The sequence below is a fragment of the Salvia miltiorrhiza genome, chromosome 8 (genome assembly GCF_028751815.1).
Source record: "Salvia miltiorrhiza cultivar Shanhuang (shh) chromosome 8, IMPLAD_Smil_shh, whole genome shotgun sequence".
NCBI classification, from domain to species: Eukaryota; Viridiplantae; Streptophyta; class Magnoliopsida; order Lamiales; family Lamiaceae; genus Salvia; species Salvia miltiorrhiza.
In genome coordinates this window covers 11,693,727-11,720,111 of record NC_080394.1, presented here as the reverse complement: position 1 = coordinate 11,720,111, position 26,385 = coordinate 11,693,727, and the positions used below count along the sequence as shown (strand labels likewise).

Below are 26,385 nucleotides of genomic sequence, written 5' to 3'. Positions count from 1 at the left end.
CTGGAGTGCTACTTGAACTACTTGAGAGTTATATATATCTCGTGTGTGAAGGGTTTCCAAGTAAAGGAAGCATCATCGTCATAAATATATAATTACACTTAATACTCAAGTTTATCTCACCAAAAATGTACAACAAACAATAAAGAATAACAATGTGCAAGCCTAAGACATGATTGATCTGAGAGCTTGTTTAATGTAGGGGTATTTGAAAGGGAAGCCCAGCTCCTTAGCTCTCATTGGAACCACCTTTTGTCCTTCAAGAACCTATCAATAATACAGAAATGGATTAGCTTCAATGCTTTGTTTCAATATGATGCTTCTAACAATTTCAATTACCACACAAGCGCCTTCTCCTAGCACAGCCTTGAGTGCCAGCTCTGGCACTGGAAGCCACGATGGTCGACCTAACACTGATCCCAGATGATCACACATCTCTGACAGCCTAACGGGGTTTGGTGCTGTGCCATTGATCACTCCTGCCATTCACATCATACACATACATATTTCACTTATTTTGTTATGTGAATTAAGGATTCAGTTGAAAGCACTGTCCTAGTAATTTTCACCTTTGTAAGAAGGGTTGGACAGAGCTTCGTATATCAGGCTTACTAGGTCATCCACATGAATCCAGGAGAACCTGCAACGTTAACCATGTTGCTGCAACTGACACGAAAGGTAGATTATTGTAGATCAAATTCAGAGTAGTTACCACTGCTTTCCAGAACCCAAAGGTCCACCAGCAAACATCATGAAGAGTGGTATCATTTTAGCTGCAAAGCAGCCAATAAGTTTCAGTGTGAGATATTGTTAGTAGCAAGAATGTGTGCATGGTTCCGAGCCAGCACTTTGAGCTGTGATTGGGTTGATATTTTCACATGAATTATCCATCTTTTACCAACATTTATCAATAAAATTAATGGTAATGCGTACCCAAAGCACCACCCTCTTTTCCAAGAACCACGCCAATACGTATTCGTGCTAGTCTAACATCTTTATTGACTCTTAGAGCTGTTGCTTCCCATTCTCTACAAACCTGAGGAAATAGACTACTCAGTAAAAGTTTAAATCCTCCCAAAAAGCAATTTAGTTAAGACTACAAAAAAGCTTTTATACCTCTGCTAAGTAATCATTTCCTGATGGACTTTCCTCATCAAAAACTCGAGTCTCACTAGTTCCTAAATAAAACAAATACGAAATTAGAGCATCTCAAAAGTGGTTCATCTAATAATGTATATAACTGCAGTACAACTGTACAGGCTCCTTAAATGATGCATGGAAAAGCATTTCAAGATGCATACCATAGTAGCCGACAGCTGTTGCACTAACCAAAACCTTGGGGCGAAGGTCATCCTGTGTGCTATTAATAAAATCTACAACCTAGAATATTTATTGTTTTCAATAAGCGATTAGCAGATGATTCAAAACTTAAGAAGAGATTTTAACAAGGACGTACAAAATATACCTTAGAAGTTACTTTAATCCTGCTTTCCTTGATCTCTTTCTTGATCTGCAATATGGGCTTCGAGATTAATGTGTGCACAGAAAAAATTGTGGTGGCACTCTGATGTCTAACTAGATTATGATGTGAGATGTAGCAGAATCATTCTGAGGAAAGTCGTAGAACAGCATACCTCGGGTGACCATCTTGTGCTTATAGGCAATCCGGCCAGATTTACAACAGCCGTAGAACCTTGAATGCAGTTTCTCCATTCTGGTTCCTCTGCTATTTTAATTCCTGGATAGTCCCTGGCTACACATAAGAATGAAATAGAAGTTCATTGAGCTGTTACATTTTGTGTCCCATCTCACAAATCAAATAGTGCTAAAACATGCTATGTGTTTATATATGACATGACCATACATGTCGTATATATAAACGATACGAAAATAGGAGATGAAATACTACATTTAATAAAGTATGTCAAGCAACTTAACAGCAGGAAAAGTAGTTGAATTTGGTGATACCTAGGAAATAAGGTGAATAATACATAATTGGGAAAGCAACGAGATAGAAAATTTAATCTCATAAATTTGAAAATTTTGAAAAACAATACAAGATAGAAGACAAAGTAGAGAGGAAAATAGAAGATGAATACAAGTTTCTTTCTTCTTCTTTTTTGGCGAACAAAATAGGATGTCAAAGTGATGATCCAGAGTAGGTTTTTGTCAACTGCTTTTCTTATATTGAACTTCACAACTCATATATATTTAGACTGATGAGATGGTTAGCTCATCCTAGTTTCTTCTTGTTTGTCATTCAAGAATAGACAAGAGAAGGAAAATCTATGCACTTCCACTCGACTTTCTTATCTTTTACATTTAATCCAACTTAAATCAAGGCCACTTTAAATGCCACTAGTAACTGAGTTTAAGTTGATTTTGAAGAATACGGAAAATATGAGGGTAGAAAATAACACTTGTGCAACTATAGCTTCATTACCTTCTTACCCGGAAAAATTGACAGGGCTTTTGACCTAGATCGTGTCAAGACCCGCACACGATGATCATCTACATTCAAGAAGAATGATAAAGATCAATGAGTGCACACAAGTACACATAATAATGCACAAGTTTTTCTGTCAAGTAGATAATTAGCAAAAACCAATTAGTTTACAATTCAAAGAGTTCCACAACTGTAACAAAAACTTTATGCAATAATAAGCAAGCTACTATACAAGTCCTCTTTTAGGAACTAAAAAACAGTGTAGCAGCTAAAACACTCAACTAACCAACTGCTTTTATGATCAGATAAGGTTTTTTGCTAGTGCAATAAATCAGTTCGGTGATCATGGATATGAAGTCCCTAGAGTCTATACATACCTGCAAGCAATCTCTGCACCAATCTTTTACCTATGAACCCAGTGGCTCCAGTTACTGAAACGATCATCTCATCTGCCTGCTTCAAAAAGGCCAAGTAAAACATGTCTGAAATATACATATTAATGGACCTTAACATGCGACTTTCCATTACAGAGTACAGACTACATTGCCGTTTTGGAAAATGGAGCCCCGTTTCATTAGATGAAACAGAACTAATTTCAAGCACAAATTTACCCAATCCACATACATCTTGATTGTATATAGCAAGAATGAGCTCACTAAAACTTGTTCAGATACCATTAGTGCATATACAAGACCCTGAGTTTCAAGATTTGAGTCAAATTGCAACAATTTAATGGGGAATTACCTTGTCATTGCTGCTAGTTACAGAGAAAACTCTTGTTTGCCGAAGCTTCCAAACCTGTGAAAGCACAATGGGGTGAGCAATATGAAATGGTTTAGGAAAGAGCAGAAATGAGATAAAATAGAGAGCATACTGAGAGTGTTTGTGGAAAGTGATGAGGAGTTATGGAATTCGCCCAAGAAATTGAAGTGGCTCCACAGAGTTCCATTTTTCATAAGAAATTGAGAGGATGAATGTGAAAGTATGGTGTGGTGGTGGTATTGTTTGAGTGAAAGGGGTCCATTGCTCCTTGGTTGAGCAAACAAAATGTGTATCATGTAGAGCCACGCCATATCCATCCATCACCCAAATTACCTTCTATCGCTACTTCCATTTTTGAGTTTTTTGTTTTTTTTTCCGCTTATTTTCTGTTCGAGGTATTTTTAGGATTTCACAAGATTATCAATTCATATTTATTTGCACATAAAACAATGGTAGTATAGCTCTCAGGTTTGATAGAAGAAATCACATGTGAATTTAGCTGTTTTGTATATCCAATGAATATTAAATAAATTTAAGTATTAAATAATGAAGGGAACACCATATAATTGATAGGGTTAGTTTTAGTTTATAATCTCAATTTTATTTTATTTATTTTTTAACTCTGAATTTTAAAATATTATTTAATTATAATCATAATTACACCAAAACTATAACAATAGCCCATTTTTTTTTATCGTAATTACACTTAAAACAATGATCAATTACAATGAAATCAGAGTCGAGTATATTTCACACGCAAAGAAATTTCTAACGGTAAGTAGCACATCACCATCAAATCATCGATGTAATATGAATCCTACTTGAAAGTTAGAGCAACAATGCAAATTTTCAAATGCAACTCCGATTTCACCAATCTGATGATGATAAGTTACCTATTATTAAAAATTCCCTTTAATATAGAATACATTTGACTCTAATTTCGTAGCGATCCATCGTCATTTTATGTGTAATTTCAATAAATTAGAGCTAATGTCATAGTTCTAGTGTGATGTGGCTGTAATAGAACTTCAGGGATAATTTAAATGATTATCTCAACTGAAGTGATCATTAAAAATAGATCCGTAGTAAAAGATCCCATTTTTAAGATCCCAAAAGTGTATAAACAGGAAAATCGACCGATCGGTACATTATCAAGATAAGCATTACAAATGTCTCTTCAAGACTCGCTGCATTATTAGATACAGAAAGCAAATCGATAACAGAATATGAATATTTCCATCAAGAGTTCCTTGTAACAACTCATTTTATCAGTCAGCAGCCACTCGATACATCAGCCGAGGTATCAACCATAAAATAAACTTGAACCACACAAACCAAATTTCAAATCAGTCTCCCTCGTATTGCGATCTGCATTCCGACATTTTTCAGCATATTAGTTATTGCTAAAATATAGAGAAAACAGTAGTAATTGCAAAAGTTAGAGAAAAGCATTTAGATGCATCTAGGAATTACGTGAGCTGTTATACTTTTGATATTAGTTGTCCCACATTGTAATCATTTTTCTTGACAGATTAGTATCTCAAGTAGCTGAAAATTTTACTTGAAATGAAATGTGTCACCAACCTTTAGTTATTCCCATGTTGATAAATTACTTCATTAATTTTCTTCACGACCATAGTTATGTATTATCTCAATCTGCAGCAACAAGAAAGAGTAAGGTGTGGGAGCAAAGTCGCTGTAAAGACAAAATGGCAGTTCTTTTAAATACATTTAGAAGAGGAAAGCAAACAATTACAGACTATAGAGTGAACTGCTTCAGACCAAACAAATCAAAGGTTTCACTTCTTCAAGATACATAGGCTACTTTGAGAAACATATACTTGATAAAGCCCACCCCACCACCCCTCTCTCTCCTCATACCAATCACACAAATGGCTGACTAAGCTGAACAGTCAAACCCATCCAACTATAATATGATGGAAAATGAGCTCAGTGGTACTGAAATTATAGACTTATTATATAGAAAAAACATGCGAAAAAAGGGCAGAAAGGAAAATCAACTCTACAACCAGCTATTAAAAGCACTAGAAGCAGCAAGTCTTTGATAAATTACCCCAGGAGTTGGTGTTGGGTTTCTGCAAAATTTGGTGCCGCCAGGTGCCCATGGAACTGTTCACATAGAACGACTGTCAGCCCTCAAATAGTATGTCCAAACTACCTTTGACATACTAAATCAATTCAACCAGAATCATATCTTTCTCAGAAACAAATGATCAAGTTTAAAAGTTTCAAATTTGAAATGGAAAAGAAACAAAGCAAAGGAAAAGAAAAGAAAAGAAAAGAAAAGAAAGTGAGAACAATGGAAAAACAATGGTTCATGTCATACAAGAATCCTAGAGCAAATTCAAGGTCTGTAGGACAGAAAAAGTTTAAAACTTACCCAGAAACATGCATTCACAATATGTTAGCTCTCATGTTGATGAGAGCATAATTTTACTTGGTTTCCATCTCTCATTGTCAAACCACTTATTGTAAATAAAAACTAACCTGCAAGAGATTAAAAGTTGTACAGATTCACTGTTCCCTACGTACAGTAAAACTTAAAAATCTTCAAAAGAAAAAATAGTAGACATGTATGTTCTCCATAACTCCTTTGCAGGTCGAGAATGTATTTGTTAGAACCGGGTACACGATCGAGATATTACAAAATAAATATTTTGAGATATTACAACTCAAAATAATTGAAAATATTACAAAGAAAATAATTTGAGAAATTACAACTCAAATAAATGTATACAACTGAAATATACTATATAAATAAATTATACGTATAAACTAAGTCGAGTCGAGATGAATCTCTTCCCGCAAGAAGATTATCGCCCCGGTAGTGCTCTTCGGTTTGGCGTATCTCCCCCAAAGGTAAAACGACTTCGTCTCATTGGATGTAGCACCACAATCCGGCGAGCTCCGGCGAACTGAATAGGATTAAGAACTTGTTGGAAATATGGTTTTAAGCCATATCTGAAAATTATTATTTAATTAAATATTTATTATTTAATTAAAATAATTATTGGATGTTAATCTACATCTCGAGTAGATCAACGTGATATACTTGAAGTCTCAAAACCGATTTCCGATGAGTGAGATATTGTATGTCAAAGTTTGGATGTTGAAGAGGGAAAATAACATTTGTTATGCTATCCCACATTGGAAAACATAGAGATGTTTTTCATGTATAAGAATAGCAAAAGCACATGGAGTTGATAAATTGACTTGTGGGCTTGCTAGTGGGCTTGATCTAAAGTACTAGCCTCGCGCACACACACGCGCGCCGCCGCCGACGATCGATCGGACGGATGGACGACGTCGTCGCCGCCGGATGGGCGGGTCGGGTACGGGCCGCGGCCAAGGACTTGGATCTTGGCAATTGGTGCTTTGGGGTGGTGTTTGGGGCCCAAACTATTATTTTGGACCAACTCCACTGGGCTTTTAATTTTGGCCCAACAGAATTTAATTCTTGGCCCAAATGATTGTTTTATTCCCAAGCCCAGCCCACACAGCAACAGGTTGCAGCAGAAGAAGCAGTAGCAGAAGCACGCCAACTTCGACTTCTGCATGGCAACTTCATCTTTTTGACTGCGACCACCGGCCATCTCTTCATCTTCAACCTTTACGGCTTCCAGCCGTCGGAGTAGAATTCAAGGTGTTGAATTCATACTTACTACATGCCTATAAATAGGCTTGTGGAGAGCATGCAGAAAGAACACACAAAAATCAACAAATATTCTGCATTCTGCCATTTCTACACACACTCTCTGCATAACACTTGCGCTCAGTTCTTAATCCTATTCAGTTCGCCGGAGCTCGCCGGATTGTGGTGCTACATCCAATGAGACGAAGTCGTTTTACCTTTGGGGGAGATACGCCAAACCGAAGAGCACTACCGGGGCGATAATCTTCTTGCGGGAAGAGATTCATCTCGACTCGACTTAGTTTATACGTATAATTTATTTATACAGTATATTTCAGTTGTATACATTTATTTGAGTTGTAATTTCTCAAATTATTTTCTTTGTAATATTTTCAATTATTTTGAGTTGTAATATCTCAAAATATTTATTTTGTAATATCTCGATCGTGTACCCGGTTCTAACAATCGCAAGAAGATTATTTCTCTGCCGTTGATACACGTTCGAGAAATGGCTCACACCGACGTCAATATGGACGGCGCCACCACCTCTGCAACCATCGGTTCAACCACGTCGTCAATGTTTTCCTCGTTTGCATCAATGGGCGCTTCAACGTCAACCATGGCCCCATTGCAAACATCCAGAACTATTGGTCTTGCCGAGAAACCATCAACGTTCTCGGGCAAGAATTTCAAATATTGGCAAGAAAAGATGCTATTCTACCTCACAACCGTGGGGTTTGTCGGATTCTTAATGGAGGATAAACCTCCAACCCCGAGTGAAGGGGAGACGAGCCAAGAAATTCGTGCCGGATATTTGAACTGGTGCCGCGGCGACTACTTGTGCCGTAACACCGTTCTCATGTCTCTGGACGAACGGCTCTACCGTGTTTTCAAGGTTCAGGAAACCGCGAAATAATTGTGGGAGGCCCTTGATCTAAAGTATCAAGTGGACAAGGCGAATACTACCAAGTATGTCGTTGCCAAATGGTTGGAATATAAAATGGTCGACTCCCGACCATTGATGGACCAAGTGGAAGAGTTCCAAAATCTTTCACATGAGGTTCAAGCCGAAGGGATGCCCTTGGCGGATGCATTGCTTCTTCTGCTGCTGCTGCAACCTGTTGCTGTGTGGGCTGGGCTTGGGAATAAAACAATCATTTGGGCCAAGAATTAAATTCTGTTGGGCCAAAATTAAAAGCCCAGTGGAGTTGGTCCAAAATAATAATTTGGGCCCCAAAGCACCAATTGCCAAGATCCAAGTCCTTGGCCGCGGCCCGTACCCGACCCGCCCGTCCAGGCGGCGCCGGCGACGTCGTCGTCGTTCGTCCGTCCGTCCGATCGTCGGCGGCGGCGCGCGTGTGTGCGCGAGGCTAGTACTTAGATCAAGCCCACTAGCAAGCCCACAAGTCAATTTATCAACTCTATGTGCTTTGCTATTCTTATACATGAAAAACATCTCTATGTTTTCCAATGTGGGATAGCATTTATTTTCCCTCTTCAACATCCAAACTTTGACATACAATATCTCACTCATCGGAAATCGGTTTTGAGACTTCAAGTATACCACGTTGATCTACTCGAGATGTAGATTAACATCCAATAATTATTTTAATTAAATAATAAATATTTAATTAAATAATAATTTTCAGATATGGCTTAAAACCATATTTCCAACAGTATTCACTTACGAATAGCTAGATATTCTATCCTTAAATATAGTCCTAGTTCATGTTAGAACCGGGTACACGATCGAGATATTACAAAATAAATATTTTGAGATATTACAACTCAAAATAATTGAAAATATTACAAAGAAAATAATTTGAGAAATTACAACTCAAATAAATGTATACAACTGAAATATACTGTATAAATAAATTATACGTATAAACTAAGTCGAGTCGAGATGAATCTCTTCCCGCAAGAAGATTATCGCCCCGGTAGTGCTCTTCGGTTTGGCGTATCTCCCCTAAAGGTAAAACGACTTCGTCTCATTGGATGTAGCACCACAATCCGGCGAGCTCCGGCGAACTGAATAGGATTAAGAACTGAGCGCAAGTGTTATGCAGAGAGTGTGTGTAGAAATGACAGAATGCAGAATATTTGTTGATTTTTGTGTGTTCTATCTGCATGCTCTCCACAAGCCTATTTATAGGCATGTAGTAAGTATGAATTCAACACCTTGAATTCTACTCCGACGGCTGGAAGCCGTAAAGGTTGAAGATGAAGAGATGGCCGATGGTCGCAGTCAAAAAGATGAAGCTGCCATGCAGAAGTCGAAGTTGGCGTGCTTCTGCTACTGCTTCTTCTGCTGCTGCTGCAACCTGTTGCTGTGTGGGCTGGGCTTGGGAATAAAACAATCATTTGGGCCAAGAATTAAATTCTGTTGGGCCAAAATTAAAAGCCCAGTGGAGACACCACCCCAAAGCACCAATTGCCAAGATCCAAGTCCTTGGCCGCGGCCCGTACCCGACCCGCCCGTCCGGCGGCGACGACGTCGTCCGTCCGATCGATCGTCGGCGGCGGCGCGCGTGTGTGTGTGCGCGAGGCTAGTACTTTAGATCAAGCCCACTAGCAAGCCCACAAGTCAATTTATCAACTCCATGTGCTTTGCTATTCTTATACATGAAAAACATCTCTATGTTTTCCAATGTGGGATAGCATAACAAATGTTATTTTCCCTCTTCAACATCCAAACTTTGACATACAATATCTCACTCATCGGAAATCGGTTTTGAGACTTCAAGTATATCACGTTGATCTACTCGAGATGTAGATTAACATCCAATAATTATTTTAATTAAATAATAAATATTTAATTAAATAATAATTTTCAGATATGGCTTAAAACCATATTTCCAACAATCCCCCACATGAGTGAGAAATCAGTATGCGAAAGTATGCAAACACTTAGCTCAGTCCTCTTAAGAGACAACATTGTATTTGGAAAGGTAGCTTGTGGCTTTGAACCTGCCATAGTCAATATTATCGAGTATACCGGCGGCCTAGTGGATTATGTTCCTTGAACTAGTCCTCCTCGGTGTATACTGAGTCAACAATATTGACACAATATTGCTTCAATCCTTATTCGTTCTCACGTTTGTGTCCATTACAGGCCTTGGAACACCCCTTTGGATTCATAAGTGTTTCAATCGAAGCGGCCCCACTTCACACTTACATAGGTGACTCTTAACTCAAGTATCCTGCTATACTTGTCCTCTTCGAGGAGTTCTAGAGTCATTAAAAGTCAAAGACTTAACCTCACCACGTGCAGGTTTCTGAACACTCACTGTTCTACAAGGAATAGGCAATTCGAGTGTTCAACACACGGATTTTCATAGTTTAGTTGTCCCATTGAACCAAGTTCTTAGGATCCTCCAGTCATCATGGTTGGGTTTCCACTATGATTATCCTTAATTTGTGGACTTCAAACCCATTCCCCCTAACAGTTTATACATCTGATCTCGATGGATACTTTTTGTCAAAGGATCCGCTATGTTATCAATTGATCTTGTATAATCAATTGTGATAACTCCACTAGTGATCAAGATGTCTCACGGTATTATGACGTCGACGAATATGTCTCGACTTACCGTTATACAAATGGTTTTGTGCTCGTCCGATAGCAGCTTGACTATCACAATGAATTATTACGGACGACACAGGTTTCGACCAACATGGAATATCCTCGAGGAAATTTTTAAGCCACTCGGCTTCTTCACCAGCTTTATCCAAAGCTATGAATTCTGATTCCATGGTCGATCTAGCAATACATGTTTGCTTCTTGGATTTCCAAGACACAGCACCACCCCCCACAGTGAATACATAACCGCTCGTTGAAAACGAGTCTTTGGCATCAGATATCCAATTTGCATCACAGTACCCTTCAAGTACAGAGGGTTCCCTAGTATAATGAATCGCATAGTTTTGAGTATATTTCAAATATCTCAAAACCCTTTCAAGAGCTTTCCAATGTTCATTACTAGGGTTAGCTGTAAAGCTGCTCAACTTGTTGACCGAGCATGCTATATCGGGACGAGTGCAATTTGTTAGATACATCAGGCTCCCAATAATCTTCGCATATTCTAACGCGTCAACAGGTTCTCCCTTGTGTACACTCAAATGCACATTAGGTTCCCATGGTGTCTTAGCTATTGGCTTGTCAAGGTGTTGAATTTCTTTAACACTTTCTCGACGTAGTGAGATTGTGATATAGCAATACCATCAGGTCTTCTTAGAATTTTAATTCCAAGGATAACATCAGCTAAGCCCATATCTTTCATGCTAAAATTTTTACTTAGCATGCCTTTGGTTTCTTGAATCACTCGGGAATTACTTCCCATGATGAGCATGTCATCTACATAAAGACAAACAATAACATAGCCGTTATTGGAATTCTTAATGTAGACGCACTTGTCACACTCATTGATTTTAAATCCATTTGACAACATTACGCCGTCAAATTTCAAATGCCATTGAAGCGGTGCTTGCTTCAATCCATATAAAGACCGTTGAAGTTTGCATACTTTGTGCTCTTGCCCAGGTACTACAAACCCTTCAGGTTGCTTCATATATATTTCATCTTCCAACTCGCCATACAAGAACGCAGTTTTCACATCCATTTGGTGAATCTCGAGATTGTGCAAGGCAGCAATAGCGAGAAGCATCCGAATAGATGTTAGTCTAGTCACAGGTGAATAGGTATCGAAGAAATCGTACCCTTCTTTCTGCCTGAAACCTTGAACGACAAGTCGGGCTTTGTACTTATCTATAGTACCATCAGATTTGTACTTCTTCTTTAGGATCCATTTGCATCCTAAAACTTTAGCACCAGGTGGTAGATCTACTAGCACCCAAGTATGATTCTGCATAATGGAATCAATTTCAATGTCTATGGCTTCTTTCCATAGAGCTGCATCAGAGCCAGACATAGCTTCTTTAATCGTCACCGGTTCGCCATCTAGCATCAAGACAACATAATCCGGTCCATAGACATTAGCTTTTCTAACTCGTTCCCCACGTCTTGGTTCTACATCCATAGGTTTAGACCTTGGTCTTTTCCTATTAGGTGGTACAGGATTAGAACCCGTGGCATCATCTACTTTAGTAGAATTACTAGCTACTTCCATAGGTTTAGAACCTGTAGCATCACCATCAACTCCATCATTAGAGTTCGATGTAACTTTATCCTTGTTAGGATAAATATTTTCAAAGAATATAGCATTCCTTGATTTTATCGTTGTCCCAACATGTATATCAGGTATCTCCGATCTGTGCACTATAAAACGATAGGCACTGCTATTAAGTGCATAACCAATGAAGATACAATCCACCGTTTTAGGTCCTATTGTAACTTGCTTTGGTAAAGGCACTTCTACCTTGGCTAAACACCCCCACACTTTGAGGTATTTATACGAAGGTTTCCTTCCTTTCCATAGCTCATAGAGAGTTACATCTTTCCCTTTGAGTGGAATCTTGTTCAAGATATAGTTGGCCGTCAAGACAGCTCCCCCCCACATGTTCTGGGGTAATCCTGAACTAATCAACAAGGCATTCATCATCTCCTTAAGAGTTCGATTCTTGCGTTCAGCAACGCCGTTAGATTGTGGTGAATAAGGTGCAGTCGTTTGATGTATTATACCACTTTCGTTGCATAATTCAGCAAACGGAGCTACATATTCTCCACCTCTATCACTTCGAACCATCTTAATTCGACATCCAAGTTGATTCTCGGCTTCATTTTTGAAGTTTCTAAAAGCTTCAATAGCCTCATCTTTACTTTTCAATAAGTAAAGGTAACAATACTTTATGCAATCGTCTATAAAGGTGATAAAGTACTTCTTGCCACCTCTAGTTTGCACGAACTTTAAATCACAAACATCTGTGTGAATAAGTTCCAATGGTTGAGTGCTCCTTTCTACCGATTTAAACGGTAACTTAGTCATTTTGGCTTCAACACAAACTTCACATTTTTCTTGTGAGTTGTATTCATCAACTTTTAGTAAATTCATTTTTACTAATCTCTTTATAGCATTTAGATTAACATGTCCAAGTCTACAATGCCATAAATCTGAACACTCAATCAAGTAAGCAGAAGAGGTTGATGCATCTTTATTGATTTTAGCCTTGGCAGGCTTACAAGCTCTTACACCAAGTTTGAAAAGTCCTTCGGAGGCATAGCCTTTCCCTAGGAACTTTTCCCATTTGCGTATTACAACATAGTCAGATTTGAAAAACAATTCAAAATCCTTATTCGTAAGCCTAAAGCCCGAAATTAAATTCTTTCGGACAGTTGGAACGTGTAATACGTCTTTCAATGTGATCTCCACGCCCGATGTGAGTTGAAGAATCACATCTCCCATGCCAAGGACTTGGGATGTCCGCTCGCTAGTCTCCATTATCGTTTTGTTTTCCACTTCCTTGTAGTTGTGGAACAACTCACGATTTATGCATATATGGACGGTAGCGCCGGTGTCCACGAACCAAGCGTTAGGATTGTCCACATGATTCACCTCGGAGATCATGGCAGCAAAGTCATCGTGGTTCCAATCGTCGAAGTCCTTCTCGACGTTGTTCACGTTGCTCTTTGCCTTCTTCCGCTTTGGCTTGCGGCAATCCTTAGCCATGTGACCTTGTTTGTCACAATTATAACATACACCATCAAACTTTGATGGTTGACTACCAACTTGCTTCCCTTTACCCTTATTATTAGGGTTAGGACGACCACGTTTGTTGGAGGGACCGCCTTTCTCGGTGAGATTGGCCTTTGCCTCCATTGGAGCTTTTCCCTTTTGATCACGACTTCTCACATGATCCTCCATTTGAAGCTTGGATAACAATATCGGCACGGACATCTCCGAGCGCTCATGCTTCAAAAGGTTTTGAAATTTCCTCCAACTAGGAGGTAATTTCTCTATGATGATTGCAACGAGCAATGCATCCGCCAAGGGCATCCCTTCGGCTTGAACCTCATGTGAAAGATTTTGGAACTCTTCCACTTGGTCCATCAATGGTTGGGAGTCGACCATTTTATATTCCAACCATTTGGCAACGACATACTTGGTAGTATTCGCCTTGTTCACTTGATACTTTAGATCAAGGGCCTCCCACAATTGTTTCGCGGTTTCCTGAACCTTGAAAACACGGTAGAGCCGTTCGTCCAGAGACATGAGAACGGTGTTACGGCACAAGTAGTCGCCGCGGCACCAGTTCAAATATCCGGCACGAATTTCTTGGCTCGTCTCCCCTTCACTCGGGGTTGGAGGTTTATCCTCCATTAAGAATCCGGCAAACCCCACGGTTGTGAGGTAGAATAGCATCTTTTCTTGCCAATATTTGAAATTCTTGCCCGAGAACGTTGATGGTTTCTCGGCAAGACCAATAGTTCTGGATGTTTGCAATGGGGCCGTGGTTGACGTTGAAGCGCCCATTGATGCAAACGAGGAAAACATTGACGACGTGGTTGAACCGATGGTTGCAGAGGTGGTGGCGCCGTCCATATTGACGTCGGCGTGAGCCATTTCTCGAACGTGTATCAACGGCAGAGAAATAATCTTCTTGCGATTGTTAGAACCGGGTACACGATCGAGATATTACAAAATAAATATTTTGAGATATTACAACTCAAAATAATTGAAAATATTACAAAGAAAATAATTTGAGAAATTACAACTCAAATAAATGTATACAACTGAAATATACTGTATAAATAAATTATACGTATAAACTAAGTCGAGTCGAGATGAATCTCTTCCCGCAAGAAGATTATCGCCCCGGTAGTGCTCTTCGGTTTGGCGTATCTCCCCCAAAGGTAAAACGACTTCGTCTCATTGGATGTAGCACCACAATCCGGCGAGCTCCGGCGAACTGAATAGGATTAAGAACTGAGCGCAAGTGTTATGCAGAGAGTGTGTGTAGAAATGGCAGAATGCAGAATATTTGTTGATTTTTGTGTGTGTCGCGTGTTTCTGCATGCTCTCCACAAGCCTATTTATAGGCATGTAGTAAGTATGAATTCAACTCCTTGAATTCTACTCCGACGGCTGGAAGCCGTAAAGGTTGAAGATGAAGAGGTGGCCGGTGGTCGCAGTTAAAAAGATGAAGCTGCCATGCAGAAGTCGAAGTTGGCGTGCTTCTGCTACTGCTTCTTCTGCTGCTGCAACCTGTTGCTGTGTGGGCTGGGCTTGGGAATAAAACAATCATTTGGGCCAAGAATTAAATTCTGTTGGGCCAAAATTAAAAGCCCAGTGGAGTTGGTCCAAAATAATAGTTTGGGCCCCAAAGCACCAATTGCCAAGATCCAAGTCCTTGGCCGCGGCCCGTACCCGACCCGCCCGTCCGGCGGCGGCGGCGACGTCGTCCATTCGTCCGTCCGTCCGATCGATCGTCGGCGGCGGCGCGCGTGTGTGTGTGCGCGAGGCTAGTACTTTAGATCAAGCCCACTAGCAAGCCCACAAGTCAATTTATCAACTCCATGTGCTTTGCTATTCTTATACATGAAAAACATCTCTATGTTTTCCAATGTGGGATAGCATAACAAATGTTATTTTCCCTCTTCAACATCCAAACTTTGACATACAATATCTCACTCATCGGAAATCGGTTTTGAGACTTCAAGTATATCACGTTGATCTACTCGAGATGTAGATTAACATCCAATAATTATTTTAATTAAATAATAAATATTTAATTAAATAATAATTTTCAGATATGGCTTAAAACCATATTTCCAACAGTTCATTCACGTTATACTGAATTATATGATCTCGGAAACAAGCTGATATATTACCAATGTAAGGATCAGGGTGACGCCACTTGTCGTGGCTTGCTTCACCAGCAGCTATCATTTTATCAATGAGTTCAATATCCTCCTGAAAGCGCCACAATATTATACAGAAACTATCAATATAGTGGATGCATTTCGTTGGCAACGGAGTAGATATTATTCACGCCGTTATCGTCCATCCATCCACTCAAACAATAACTAATCATACTCATCATTTACCAAAGAAACAGATTCTGCCTTAATGAGGGCAATGTAATTCACTCCTGATCCTACAGCTACGTATCAGCCTTTAACAGAATTAGGCATATAAATAAATTGCGAGTTTTATAAAAGCTATTTTCTCATCGATCAAATCCCTCATTTTCGCCGAGTCTATTTTCTACTCATAACTAACTAATAGAGCGAGTTTAAATCGAATTTAAAGAACATTCATCTAATAAATAAAAAAATAATTAAGTCAAAAATCTGAATTTAAATAAATAAATAAATTAGAGAAGATAACGAACCACTTGTCTGTTGGCCTCAAACTTCTCTCTGAGAGCATCAGCCTTGGAATAAAAAGGAAAAGAACAAATCAGAAATCATCTATTTAAAGGCTAGTCAAATACATTTGAGCTCGATAACATAAAACTTGGATCGAATCAAGGTACATGAACCCTAGGAGAGAGAGAGAGAGAAATACATCGTGGTAAAAGAGGTGGCGATGTACGGCCCAATTAAGAGTATCCTTGAGTGCTCGCCTGTAGAGGATCCTTACCCTCTCCTTCTGCGCTGCTCGACGAGCTACATACGACGCCGTCGTCACGCTCATTTCTTTCAATTTCTCTCTCTTCACTCCAGTCTTCGCTACCGTCTCATAACAAATTTCTTGCTTCTTTCATTTCAAACTTATGTTGCCTGTACGACGTCGTTGAATATCTCCAGTCGTAAAATAGTTAAAAGGGTGCGTTTGGTATTCATTCTTGCAATGTTGTGATTAATAAATTAAACTCCGTCTCTATCCACAAAATAAACTCTCACTTCATGTTAGAGACGGAGATTAAGAAAATTGATAAATATGCTGTGAGTGGAATAAAAGAATAATAGTTATGATATTTGATTAATCCTTCAAGATATGCATACTTAAACAAATAGAGATGGTTTCCTCAAAAAAAAACAAATAGAGATGGTTCACGTTATTTTTTGGTTTATTAACTAAAATAAATTATTTTTTCATATTTATGTGGTATAGAGAGAGAGAGAAATACATCGTGGGATGATTAATGTGGGATGATTAATGATTTGTTTGATTTAATATAGATATTTTTTGTAATTAAAAAAAAAGTTCACTGTTTTCGAAATAATATATTTACTGTTTGTCTAACAAAAATAAAGTCTACGTATAGTCTAGAAGAAAAAATGTTTGAGTTTTCGAAATATTATATTTACTGTTTGTTTAACTAATGATTCAATATTCTTGTAAAACAAAACAACAAACAAACTAATGATTCAATATTGGACGGTTTTACAGAAAATATGCAGCTTGAACGGGGTTAGGGGCATAATGGATTTTAAATAAAAAATGAGTCGAGTTTTTATGAAAATGGCTGAAAAAATATTTTCTTATCTGAAAAGTCAAAATGGCTACTACAACATTTTCCCGTATCTAGAATGCCAATAGCATTGTTTACATTACACTCAAAACCAAATCATTTTCAACACTTGTTCTCCAGACTGAAGAAAGTTCGCAGCAGCTCAAACCAAAAAAGTCATCACAAATCACGACCACATCAAATACCAAACTCCTAAACCTACAATTTTCTAATAGCTTTAACCTATTAACACAGTAACAAGACCTCATCAGTCATCACAGGAGCGTTGCCATACTGTTTTTCCACCTAAGTGAACGTCGGCCCATCATCCGTTGAGGCGGCATGAAGCTGAGGCCGAGCATCTCCTTCATGGCTTGCCCGTGCATGGAGAAGCCAATAAGCTTAGCAACAACTTCACCACTCTTCCTAATGTGATTCATATCTTCAGTGTCTCTCCACAGAAGCTGGACGAGCCGCATCCTCCTTCGTTTTGAGTTGATGTCGATACCCCATTCCTCATAAATTCTGTTTCTTTCATCTTCGGTGAATGCTTTAGACATACGCTTGCTCAGCATCTCCCTCTCGCGACGAAGAGCTTTCTTGCTGTTGGTCCAAGAAAAACCATCAATAAGTGCAAACAACCAATTTGCAAGGAGAGCATTTTGAAAAGCTCATGTTACAAAGGGTGTTTTCTGTACAATGCTTTAAGAGTCAAGAAAAATACCTCGATGCCAGTGTAAGAGTGCGGCCATCTTGTACAGCAAAATTACCCCTAGAAAAGGTTTCCTTGAGAAAGGATAATCTCCTATGCTCTACCTCCATGTAAATGGAATCTGTCGAATCTTCCTTAATAAGGAAGATGAAGTATGTCCTGTGTACCAGCGATACATTGCAAGCTTGCCAAAGTTCGAATATTGACTTCTGCAGCATCTCAAACTTTATGGGCCAATTATTCATTGGATCCAAAGCAACATCTCGGGCATTCTTTTCGGCTGTTGCATCTCTACATTGCACCTGAGAAGAGAAAAACAAGATTGTCGTTAGGACTCTCCTTAATGAACACCTCTAAAATGGGGATGATGAAAAAATAGAGAATAAGTATGATGTTAGGAAGAGCCTAACCTGATTTGGAGTTTGATTTCCGTACTGAAGCTTTGCCATTTCCCTGAGTCCTGCGACAAAAGAGCCAAGAGTTGGTATATCCTCGTCTCCATCGCCAGCATTGTGATTCTTAGTCTCATCTATGAAGCAATTATAGTCAGTAGATTGAGAATCATTTCCAGTCAGTCTTGCACTATTAGTGCCATATATTACAGGAGGAAGTTTCCATTGCTTCCTCTGAAAGCCACCTTCCGGTCTTCCAACAAAGTCCTTCTCCAACATAGTTGGAGGGGTGCTTTCATTTTGCTCATCACTCCCCATGTCAGGTGATACAGTAATCAAATTAGCTCGACAACTTCGGCTTCTTGTCAATAGTAAGCCTCCAGAAGCAGTCATACTACTTGAGGCGCTCGGAGATGATTCATCAGAGTGAGGTTTAAACAACGAATCTATTGTCTTCTGCACACCTTGAATATTTTGCTCCAATGCAACATAAGAGTAACTGTTGTCAGTGCCACTAAGCGGTGTAGATAAACCTGGTGACAACTGCTGTTCCACAATATGACGGTTTCCATGTTCAGATGATAATGGCATGCTTCCTTCACTATCACTTGTTGAATGGAGAGACGAAGTATATGTTCCATCTTTGGCAGATTCATCTACCTCAATACAGCGAATGTCTGTAGAAACTTCATCCGAATCTTCTTCGGTTGCCAACAAAGGTTCTTCTGTTATTTGGCTTGGATCAGATGCATCATCAGATGAATAACAAACCGGGCTGTTTTGTGAGCGCAGAAGATCCAATGATTCATTGCTCTTAACCTCTCCGTTTACAGACTGTACTCTGTTGACTTTCACAGAACTTTTGTCACTTTCAATAGCTCTTAGTAAATCAGCAATCCGAGAATGAGCAAGATCTCGTTGCTTCTTCAGCTCCCTAATCTCTTTCTCCAACTGCAGATATCAAGGCAGAATATCAAGCATGAAGTTAGTTGTCAATAAAAGCCGCATCACAGAGAATCCAGTAAAGTTAGGTGTATTGTATGCATTACCAGTAAAAATTTAAGTAACTCGTTACATTGTTAAATTAGTTCGGTCAAAACAATTTCTAGCGATACCCTCGTGCTGGTCAATTTGAGAAAAGAAGTTAACCTACTAGGTTATGTGTACTGTAATTTTCAGAAGACAGACCATCCCAAATAAATGGAATAACCAAGTTGGGAATACAAACTACAAAAAATCGAGCAGTGTGAGTATACAAACTTCATGCATAATTGAACTGTGTCCACATTATCTTCCTTGTGGAACAATAACCTGCCTTAACACCATAATAGTTTATGTTATACGTAAAGGACCTTCAGAAACATTTTAAAGGACCTTCAGAAACATTATCTTCCTTGTGGAACAATAACCTGCCTTAACACCATAATAGTTTATGTTATACATAAAGGACCTTTAGAAACATTTTAAAGAAGACCATAAAGTATATTATTTCCTGAAAAGATAATCAGAACCTTTTCAATTTGCATATCTTTCTTTCTCAACAATGGTCCATGGTCACATGTTGATCCTGGAGCTTTTAATTCGCTTTCCAGCCTGGCAACCTCTTTCTGCAGATGTTTTACTAATGCCTTGTCAGACATCACTACATTAACCTTAGCATTTGTTGAGACTTCCTTTGCACAGCTTGCAAATAGAAGTGTATTTCTTGATTGCTCAACATGGCTTCTGGAAGGGTTTAAGGTGCAGATGATTGCAGTTCTTGCATTGCCTCCTAAGGCAGGCTGCAGTATGCGAGTAAGCTTTGAGTCTCTGTAATTGACATGCCCATGTCTTCCTTTGCTGCATCAAATTAAGGTTGTAAAATAGCTGAAGAGAGAGACATCCATAGACAATTAAAAATATCAAATTAACAGTCTCAGAGCCAAACATAAAGCCTCTCAATGCCATGAAATATGGTTAAGACTTAGTACTTTGACCTATCAACTACACGGTAACTAGCATATAACAAGGGCAGGTGAAAGGTATCAGGATCAATCAACCTAAGTTTGCGAATGACCGTCCCCAGAGTCAATAAACTACGGTTAATATGGCAGCCTTCTTTAAGTCTTTGCCCTACTGATAATGCTTGAGATGCCCGCTCGCTTCCTGCTAGATCAACAAAGTTCTGCAGGAAATATGGAACAACTTGTTAGTTTTTTTATGTTTATATACCCTGTTGGATGGATTAAGAAGCATATAATGATAGAAAATTCAGCCAAAAAATCAGTTTAGCTCTACCACACTAGCAGCAAGGGTGGTTGAATTGCCCTTCCCAATAAATTCACGAGCAGAACTTTCAATTGTCTGGAGTGATCAAATTAAAATGAGGCATACATAAGACATTAATTTGTTAACTAGAAAAAATAAGAAATGCATATGAGATATTATACCAAATAATGAATGGGGAGTGAGAAGGGAGCTAACCAATCTAAGGATTTGATGGGACCTTGAGCTTTTCTCATTCAATGAGGTCTCCCCAATTTGTCTTTGAGCTATGAAGTTGAAAGAAGTACGTAAGAAACATGGTTATGACTTTTAATGTTAAGTTGTTCACTAACCAATGCCGGAATTGTAGACACATATTCAAAAGGAAAATTGCCTAACCTTCACAAATGGACAACAACTCCTTGAGGTGATTCCAGTCCCTCAAAGTTTCTTCTGTGAGTTTCTCTATAATCATTCCTTTCTACAGAACTAGGAGAAATAAATAAAGCTACAACGAAGCACCAATCAGAGGAAACTATTAAACTCAGAACTCACTTCTGGATCATCAAGTAGCCGCAGTTGATTATTATCTGAGCTAAGGAGGTCTCTAACAACTTCATTATAGATCTCCATTGCAGAAAACTTCAAAACAAATGCTCTTTCATCGTGCTGAGGGGGGAGACAGAGGAGAAAAATTACTTCCAAGAAATAAATATGTTGAAGGAAAAAAACTTTCTTGATATAGAAAAAGATTACATTACCGGATAGATGACTAAGTCAGAATCTAATTACCTTTTGTATATAATCATAAATATCAGCCACTGTATACTCGGTGATACCATTCATAGTGTAGGTCTTTCCGCTGCTTGTTTGACCATATGCAAAAATAGTAGCTGATACATCATGCAAATTGCCCAGTATGATTAGTTGAAATGCCACTTGTCGCAAAATACATAAAACAAAAACTGGAAAGCATCATTCAACCAAGTTTCAAGCAAATTCTTACAGTTGATGCCACCAACAACAGAAAGCGCAATATCCTTTATCTCTTCATCATAAACTTCTCTTGTTTTGCAGTCACCCCTAAAAACTCGGTCTGCACACACAAACGTGTACAACTTTAATAAAACAGGGTAACCGAATGTTATGTATGGCTTAAAATTAGCAGGTAGAAATAAGGATCGGCATTTAACCTACATAATAAAACAAAAACTCATGCTTCACATTCAGAGGTGGAAATTTTAAATGTTTAAAGCTTCAAAACAGAGTCTTCTCTACATATATCTAGCATCCATTATGATCCAAAATCATAAGTGAAGTTCAGGAATTTTCTTCAGAAATAAAGAGAAGTGGAAATTTTAAATGTTTAAAGCTTCAAAACAGAGTCTTCTCTACATATATCTAGCATCCATTATGATCCAAAATCATAAGTGAAGTTCAGGAATTTTCTTCAGAAATAAAGAGAAAGACAACCTGATTTCTTCCCAAAATGAGAAAAAGCTTATTTTAAGTTCATTCTGAACGATTTTCCCTTAACAGAATGTGATAAATTATACTCACGGGTTAAAATTCTCCTCCTAAACTACAAAGCTAGCATGTAAAACTTACCAAATGAATAAGCTGTTGGAAGTCCTGACCTCTCCTGGAGGCTGTTCCTGTACAAAATGGTGGTTGAGTTGATGCATTCCCAATCAGCAACGTCATTCCGAGCAATCTCCTTCTCACTCAATGGCCTTAATCTCACCAACACCAAAATTTTCTCTTCTGTCCCATTCCCCACACCTTGCATCTTCTCCCAATCCATCAATTCTTCACCTCCCATAGCTCCCATTTGCTACACTAATCCCCTCAAATCTACCCTTGTTGCATTAAGGACTAAATTTGCATGATGATAACTCCACCAGAAATTCAAATGGTGAAGCAATCAGCACAAAACTACTTGCTGGACCCTTCTTGCAACCAAACATGGCAATGTAGTTTATCAGACAGCACTGTCAGTTGCACTCCTTATAGAAATAAAATACCATAGGAGTAATCCAACATGGTTTATCTGCAAGAAAAAAAGCTAATTTAGAATGTTTAAGCAACTAATGTGATATTGATCAAATTAAAATCAAATCATTCGGGGGTTAGTTGTGATTAACCACTTGCTTAATGTTTGCTTCCAACCTTTTCTTCTAACAGAAACCTAAAATTCCATTTTTTTTTACAGTCAGAAAAGAACTCGAGATTAGGTAGCTTTGCTTAATGGGGACCTCAACTATGCTTCAACTCCAAGGAATGATAATAGATGTACTTGTTAGAATAACTTTGAAACAAAAAGGCCGGTGTAAAACATGAATAGTGGACCCTTTACCGCCCCCCCCCCCCCCAACACACACACACATCCCCACCAAACACACATACATGATGTACATACATACATACAAAAATACAATATATACGTTCTTTATAAATTCATGCGTTGACAGAGAGATCGATAGATGATTTACCTGAAGAATGATGTTTCCTATTTACCCGATGCTTCAAATTAGAGCTTTGCAATTGCGCGGAAGCTTCTTTTCCTGCAATTCCAAAAATAAATATTTATCTCGTCAAAAATCTGACAACTCCAAATAAGATTAAAAATTTGCCAAGACAATACATAAAAACTTCAGATGATACAGAATTTGATCACGATATCATGAATACTCCAAAGTAACTGTACATGAAAAAATCTAAATAAAAATAACATGCCAAATTTACCAACAAACTACTGCAACTGCAAACATTAAATTCAATCACATTCTAGAAAAAATGTACGGATCCAGCTAAAATTGTTCCTAGCCCCAAAATCCAACTGAAGAAAGCTCAATATTTTTCATAGAACAGAGCGGTTGAAGCGTGAACTTGTAGAACCAGAAACGACACTTGAATTGTCCATGTGAATACATACACTTTACGCGTCGAATAAAGTTGACATAATACTAATCAAAGCACAAAAAAGAAGACAAATACGAAGACGAAGAGAGAACTACCGATGACTAAAATGCAACAGAAAAATTCGTCGAAACTCTTACCAACCCCACCCCCACCCCCCACGCACCCGCCTAATTCCAACAAGCTAACAGGAGTTGAGATATTGCAAGCTGAAGTTCCTCTAAACTTCGAATAGCATCAGTCACCCTCTCTCTCTCTCTACATAATATGTATATGTTCACACACACACACACACACAATAACAAACAGTCAGACGGTGAACTGAAGCGCGGTGAAAGATCAGCGTGAACGTTATAATTGGTTTGGAACTCCCGGAAAGGAGAAGGGAAAGCTGAAAGGACGATTATACCCTTTCTTTAATTTGAAAAAGCCTGGGAGAGAAGCACGTGCCCACGTGAGAGTCGGAGGTGGGGGGAACTCGAACGATGTCGTTTGCCGGTATCAGCGGAGGCATCTTCATCCAATTACTTTACCGTTGGGGGGGTTGAATTCCGGGGCCCAGTAACTCTGTAGAAAAGGGCCCACTTTCGGGGAGTAATTTTTTATTTTTATTTTTATTCCTTCAAAAAAAAATATATATATATTTTTATTTTTTAAATAAGTTTCGATAATAATTTTGACAGAAAACTGTCAAATGAAAGCTACAACTATAATCAATTTTACGATTTTAATACTATTATTTTTAAAAATCAGCAATTACAAGTTACTCCCTCTCTTCGATTACAAATGATCCACTTTTTATAATGGGATGTCTCATTATAAATATTTCATTCCGTTTTTTGAAACATATTATCTTTCTATACCTAATATTTAAATAATTTTCACCAATCACTCTATAAACTAATTATATATTTCTTAATTTCTGTGTCTAAAAATAATGAGACATTTGTAATGGGAGGAAAGAATATAATTTTACTTTTGCAACTTCTCTTCATTTTCAACATCAGAAAATGCAAACAAAATAGAAAAATCACTGATATTGTACTATTTCTTATAGAACTTTCTCTGAAATATAATATACTAACTTTCTATTTTTGTTTCGTTGGAACGCTTCGTAACTTTTTTATTTTATTTTTTGAATTATACTCCACCACTTATAATACTTTATTTACCTTTATTTTTTATTTTTTAATCACTCTCAATACTAATTATAATAATTCTTCACCACTCTCAGTATATTCAACAATTTTTTCTCCACTCTTTAAACATTCAATAATTTTTTCTTAAAATTCATGTCACTCGCTTTTAAAAAGTTTTTTCATGAGTGAAGAGAATATTAGATGATGAACTGAATTACTGAAGTATCAAAATTTTCTTTATTTTCCCATTTACTATCTTTAAAATTTGACATGGGAATTACGATTTAACACAGGCAGGTTGGAACTATTTCACCGCGGAATTAATGTAGCGTGGTGAAATCATTAAATTGCTCTCCACTTTGGACTAATTTTCGTGGCCCTATTAAAGTTAATTCAAACACTTGGATTGATTATAGTGGTAAAACTATGATTACTTTGGGTAATGTTTGAATTACATAGTTTTTTTTTTTTTTTAAAAGGAGTTACATAGTTTATTATCTGACTTAGATTTTACTGCTACACGAAAAATGCTTTAGCAATACGATAAGCACTATACAATCCTGGAATGAGCACAATGTATATTACTCCCTCCGTCCCACGAAGCATGACACATTTTCCTTTTTGGTCTGTCCCACGAAGCATGACACGTTTCTAAAAATGGCAAAAAAATTACCCTTTATTCACATTTTCACTTTTTCACCTACCACACTTAACACACAAAATATCAATTTCTTAATTCCCGTGCCGATTTAGTGTGTCATGCTTCATGGGACGGAGGGAGTACTATGTTGAAAAATAATGCCCTTCATTGTATTTTATGCAATTCAGAAAATGCTTTAAAATAATAATGAGCAGGGCACATGCTATCCAACAAGATATTGTAAATTTTTGTATCCAGAGACCACTATAGAGCCTAAGTTGTGGAAATTTTTACTTAACATTAATATATAGAGGGTGTGTTTGATAGTCAAGGCAAGATAAGGCTCATTAGTTTTAAACAAAATGGCTCATTGTAGACTGTATTATAGGACATATAAAAATAATCACGCGTTGGTAGTAATTATATTAACATATGAAATCACTTTTTTACCCTTTACTTATTTTTTTAAAGACAAGCGTATATTATTGGTTTGATAGAATTGCTCATGATTTCAGATAAAAGCTTTACTTTGCGTTGAGTTTTTACATGCACAAGAAATGTAACTTCTAATTATCCTTTATTATATATGTATTGCGGATTTCTTCTTTCTTCTTTATAATCAAATTGCATTGTTTCAAGAAAAGAAAAGAGAAAAAAAGGAGAGAAACTCAGGAATAACTTAAAACCTGATTGAACAGTGTAAATTGAATTATCGGAGTAGTTTATAACAAAAGGTTTGACTTTTCGTAAAAAAGGGGATTAAGTGGTTAAGCAGTAGACAGTTGATGATTACCCACAAACCGAACTCTACCAGCCAGTGGTGGGAGGTCGTTGGGCCATTTAACAATTTTTAATTACTCAAGATTAATGAGAAGATTATTTTTAATTACTGTTTAGGCTGTTTGACCTGAAACTAAAAATTCTAAAGTATTTTTTTTCTTTCCAGTAGCAAGTTATAATGTTCTTACTTCTTAGCAAGTAACTTCTTACGTTCAAATTATAATCAAATTGAAAAGTCGTGAATAACACAAAGATAAAGATAAATAAGTTATTAGGAAGAGCCAACTCAATCGCCATGTATCAAAAAATGAATTGTGCCGGAACACTAAACTATCTTTAATATAGG

At 37.9% G+C, this 26,385-nt stretch overlaps 3 protein-coding genes across 9 annotated transcripts; all 3 read right to left on the bottom strand.

Annotated features, from left to right (window-relative positions):
• Window positions 1-61: 61 nt before the first annotated feature.
• Window positions 62-3,519, bottom strand: LOC131001004 (epimerase family protein SDR39U1 homolog, chloroplastic). The gene is made up of 13 exons (XM_057927166.1): window positions 3,318-3,519; window positions 3,188-3,241; window positions 2,821-2,896; window positions 2,449-2,508; window positions 1,632-1,750; window positions 1,463-1,507; window positions 1,299-1,377; window positions 1,114-1,175; window positions 931-1,033; window positions 710-770; window positions 567-637; window positions 337-476; window positions 62-264 (listed from the first exon to the last, which is right to left on the bottom strand). The coding sequence occupies exons 1-13, from the start codon at window positions 3,390-3,392 to the stop codon at window positions 163-165; spliced, it is 1,047 nt and encodes a 348-aa protein (XP_057783149.1). The 5' UTR covers window positions 3,393-3,519; the 3' UTR covers window positions 62-162.
• Window positions 3,520-4,288: 769 nt separating this feature from the next.
• On the bottom strand, window positions 4,289-16,731 carry LOC131001002 (NADH dehydrogenase [ubiquinone] 1 beta subcomplex subunit 9-like). 4 transcript variants are annotated; one of them, XM_057927164.1, is made up of 6 exons: window positions 16,325-16,731; window positions 16,149-16,190; window positions 15,646-15,727; window positions 5,280-5,335; window positions 4,790-4,861; window positions 4,289-4,573 (listed from the first exon to the last, which is right to left on the bottom strand). In XM_057927164.1, the coding sequence occupies exons 1-5, from the start codon at window positions 16,451-16,453 to the stop codon at window positions 4,823-4,825; spliced, it is 348 nt and encodes a 115-aa protein (XP_057783147.1). In that variant the 5' UTR covers window positions 16,454-16,731; the 3' UTR covers window positions 4,289-4,573; window positions 4,790-4,822. The 4 variants fall into 4 exon arrangements, with proteins under 4 accessions (XP_057783147.1, XP_057783146.1, XP_057783145.1 ...); XM_057927163.1 differs by lacking the exons at window positions 4,289-4,573; window positions 4,790-4,861; window positions 5,280-5,335 and adding exons at window positions 5,790-5,839; window positions 8,539-8,587 and having other exon boundaries at window positions 15,598-15,727; XM_057927162.1 differs by lacking the exons at window positions 4,289-4,573; window positions 4,790-4,861; window positions 5,280-5,335 and adding an exon at window positions 5,790-6,141.
• A 482-nt stretch (window positions 16,732-17,213) lies between these two features.
• On the bottom strand, window positions 17,214-23,848 carry LOC131001001 (kinesin-like protein KIN-7C). 4 transcript variants are annotated; one of them, XM_057927156.1, is made up of 14 exons: window positions 23,579-23,848; window positions 23,054-23,125; window positions 22,170-22,611; window positions 21,568-21,657; window positions 21,354-21,454; window positions 21,117-21,230; window positions 20,961-21,042; window positions 20,781-20,848; window positions 20,595-20,660; window positions 20,357-20,481; window positions 19,829-20,156; window positions 18,336-19,268; window positions 17,938-18,227; window positions 17,214-17,816 (listed from the first exon to the last, which is right to left on the bottom strand). In XM_057927156.1, exons 3-14 carry the CDS (start codon window positions 22,390-22,392, stop codon window positions 17,489-17,491), a joined length of 2,748 nt encoding a protein of 915 aa, XP_057783139.1. In that variant the 5' UTR covers window positions 22,393-22,611; window positions 23,054-23,125; window positions 23,579-23,848; the 3' UTR covers window positions 17,214-17,488. The 4 variants fall into 4 exon arrangements, with proteins under 4 accessions (XP_057783139.1, XP_057783141.1, XP_057783143.1 ...); XM_057927158.1 differs by lacking the exon at window positions 23,579-23,848 and adding an exon at window positions 23,307-23,470; XM_057927160.1 differs by lacking the exons at window positions 23,054-23,125; window positions 23,579-23,848 and adding an exon at window positions 22,731-22,847.
• Between the last annotated feature and the right edge of the window lie 2,537 nt (window positions 23,849-26,385).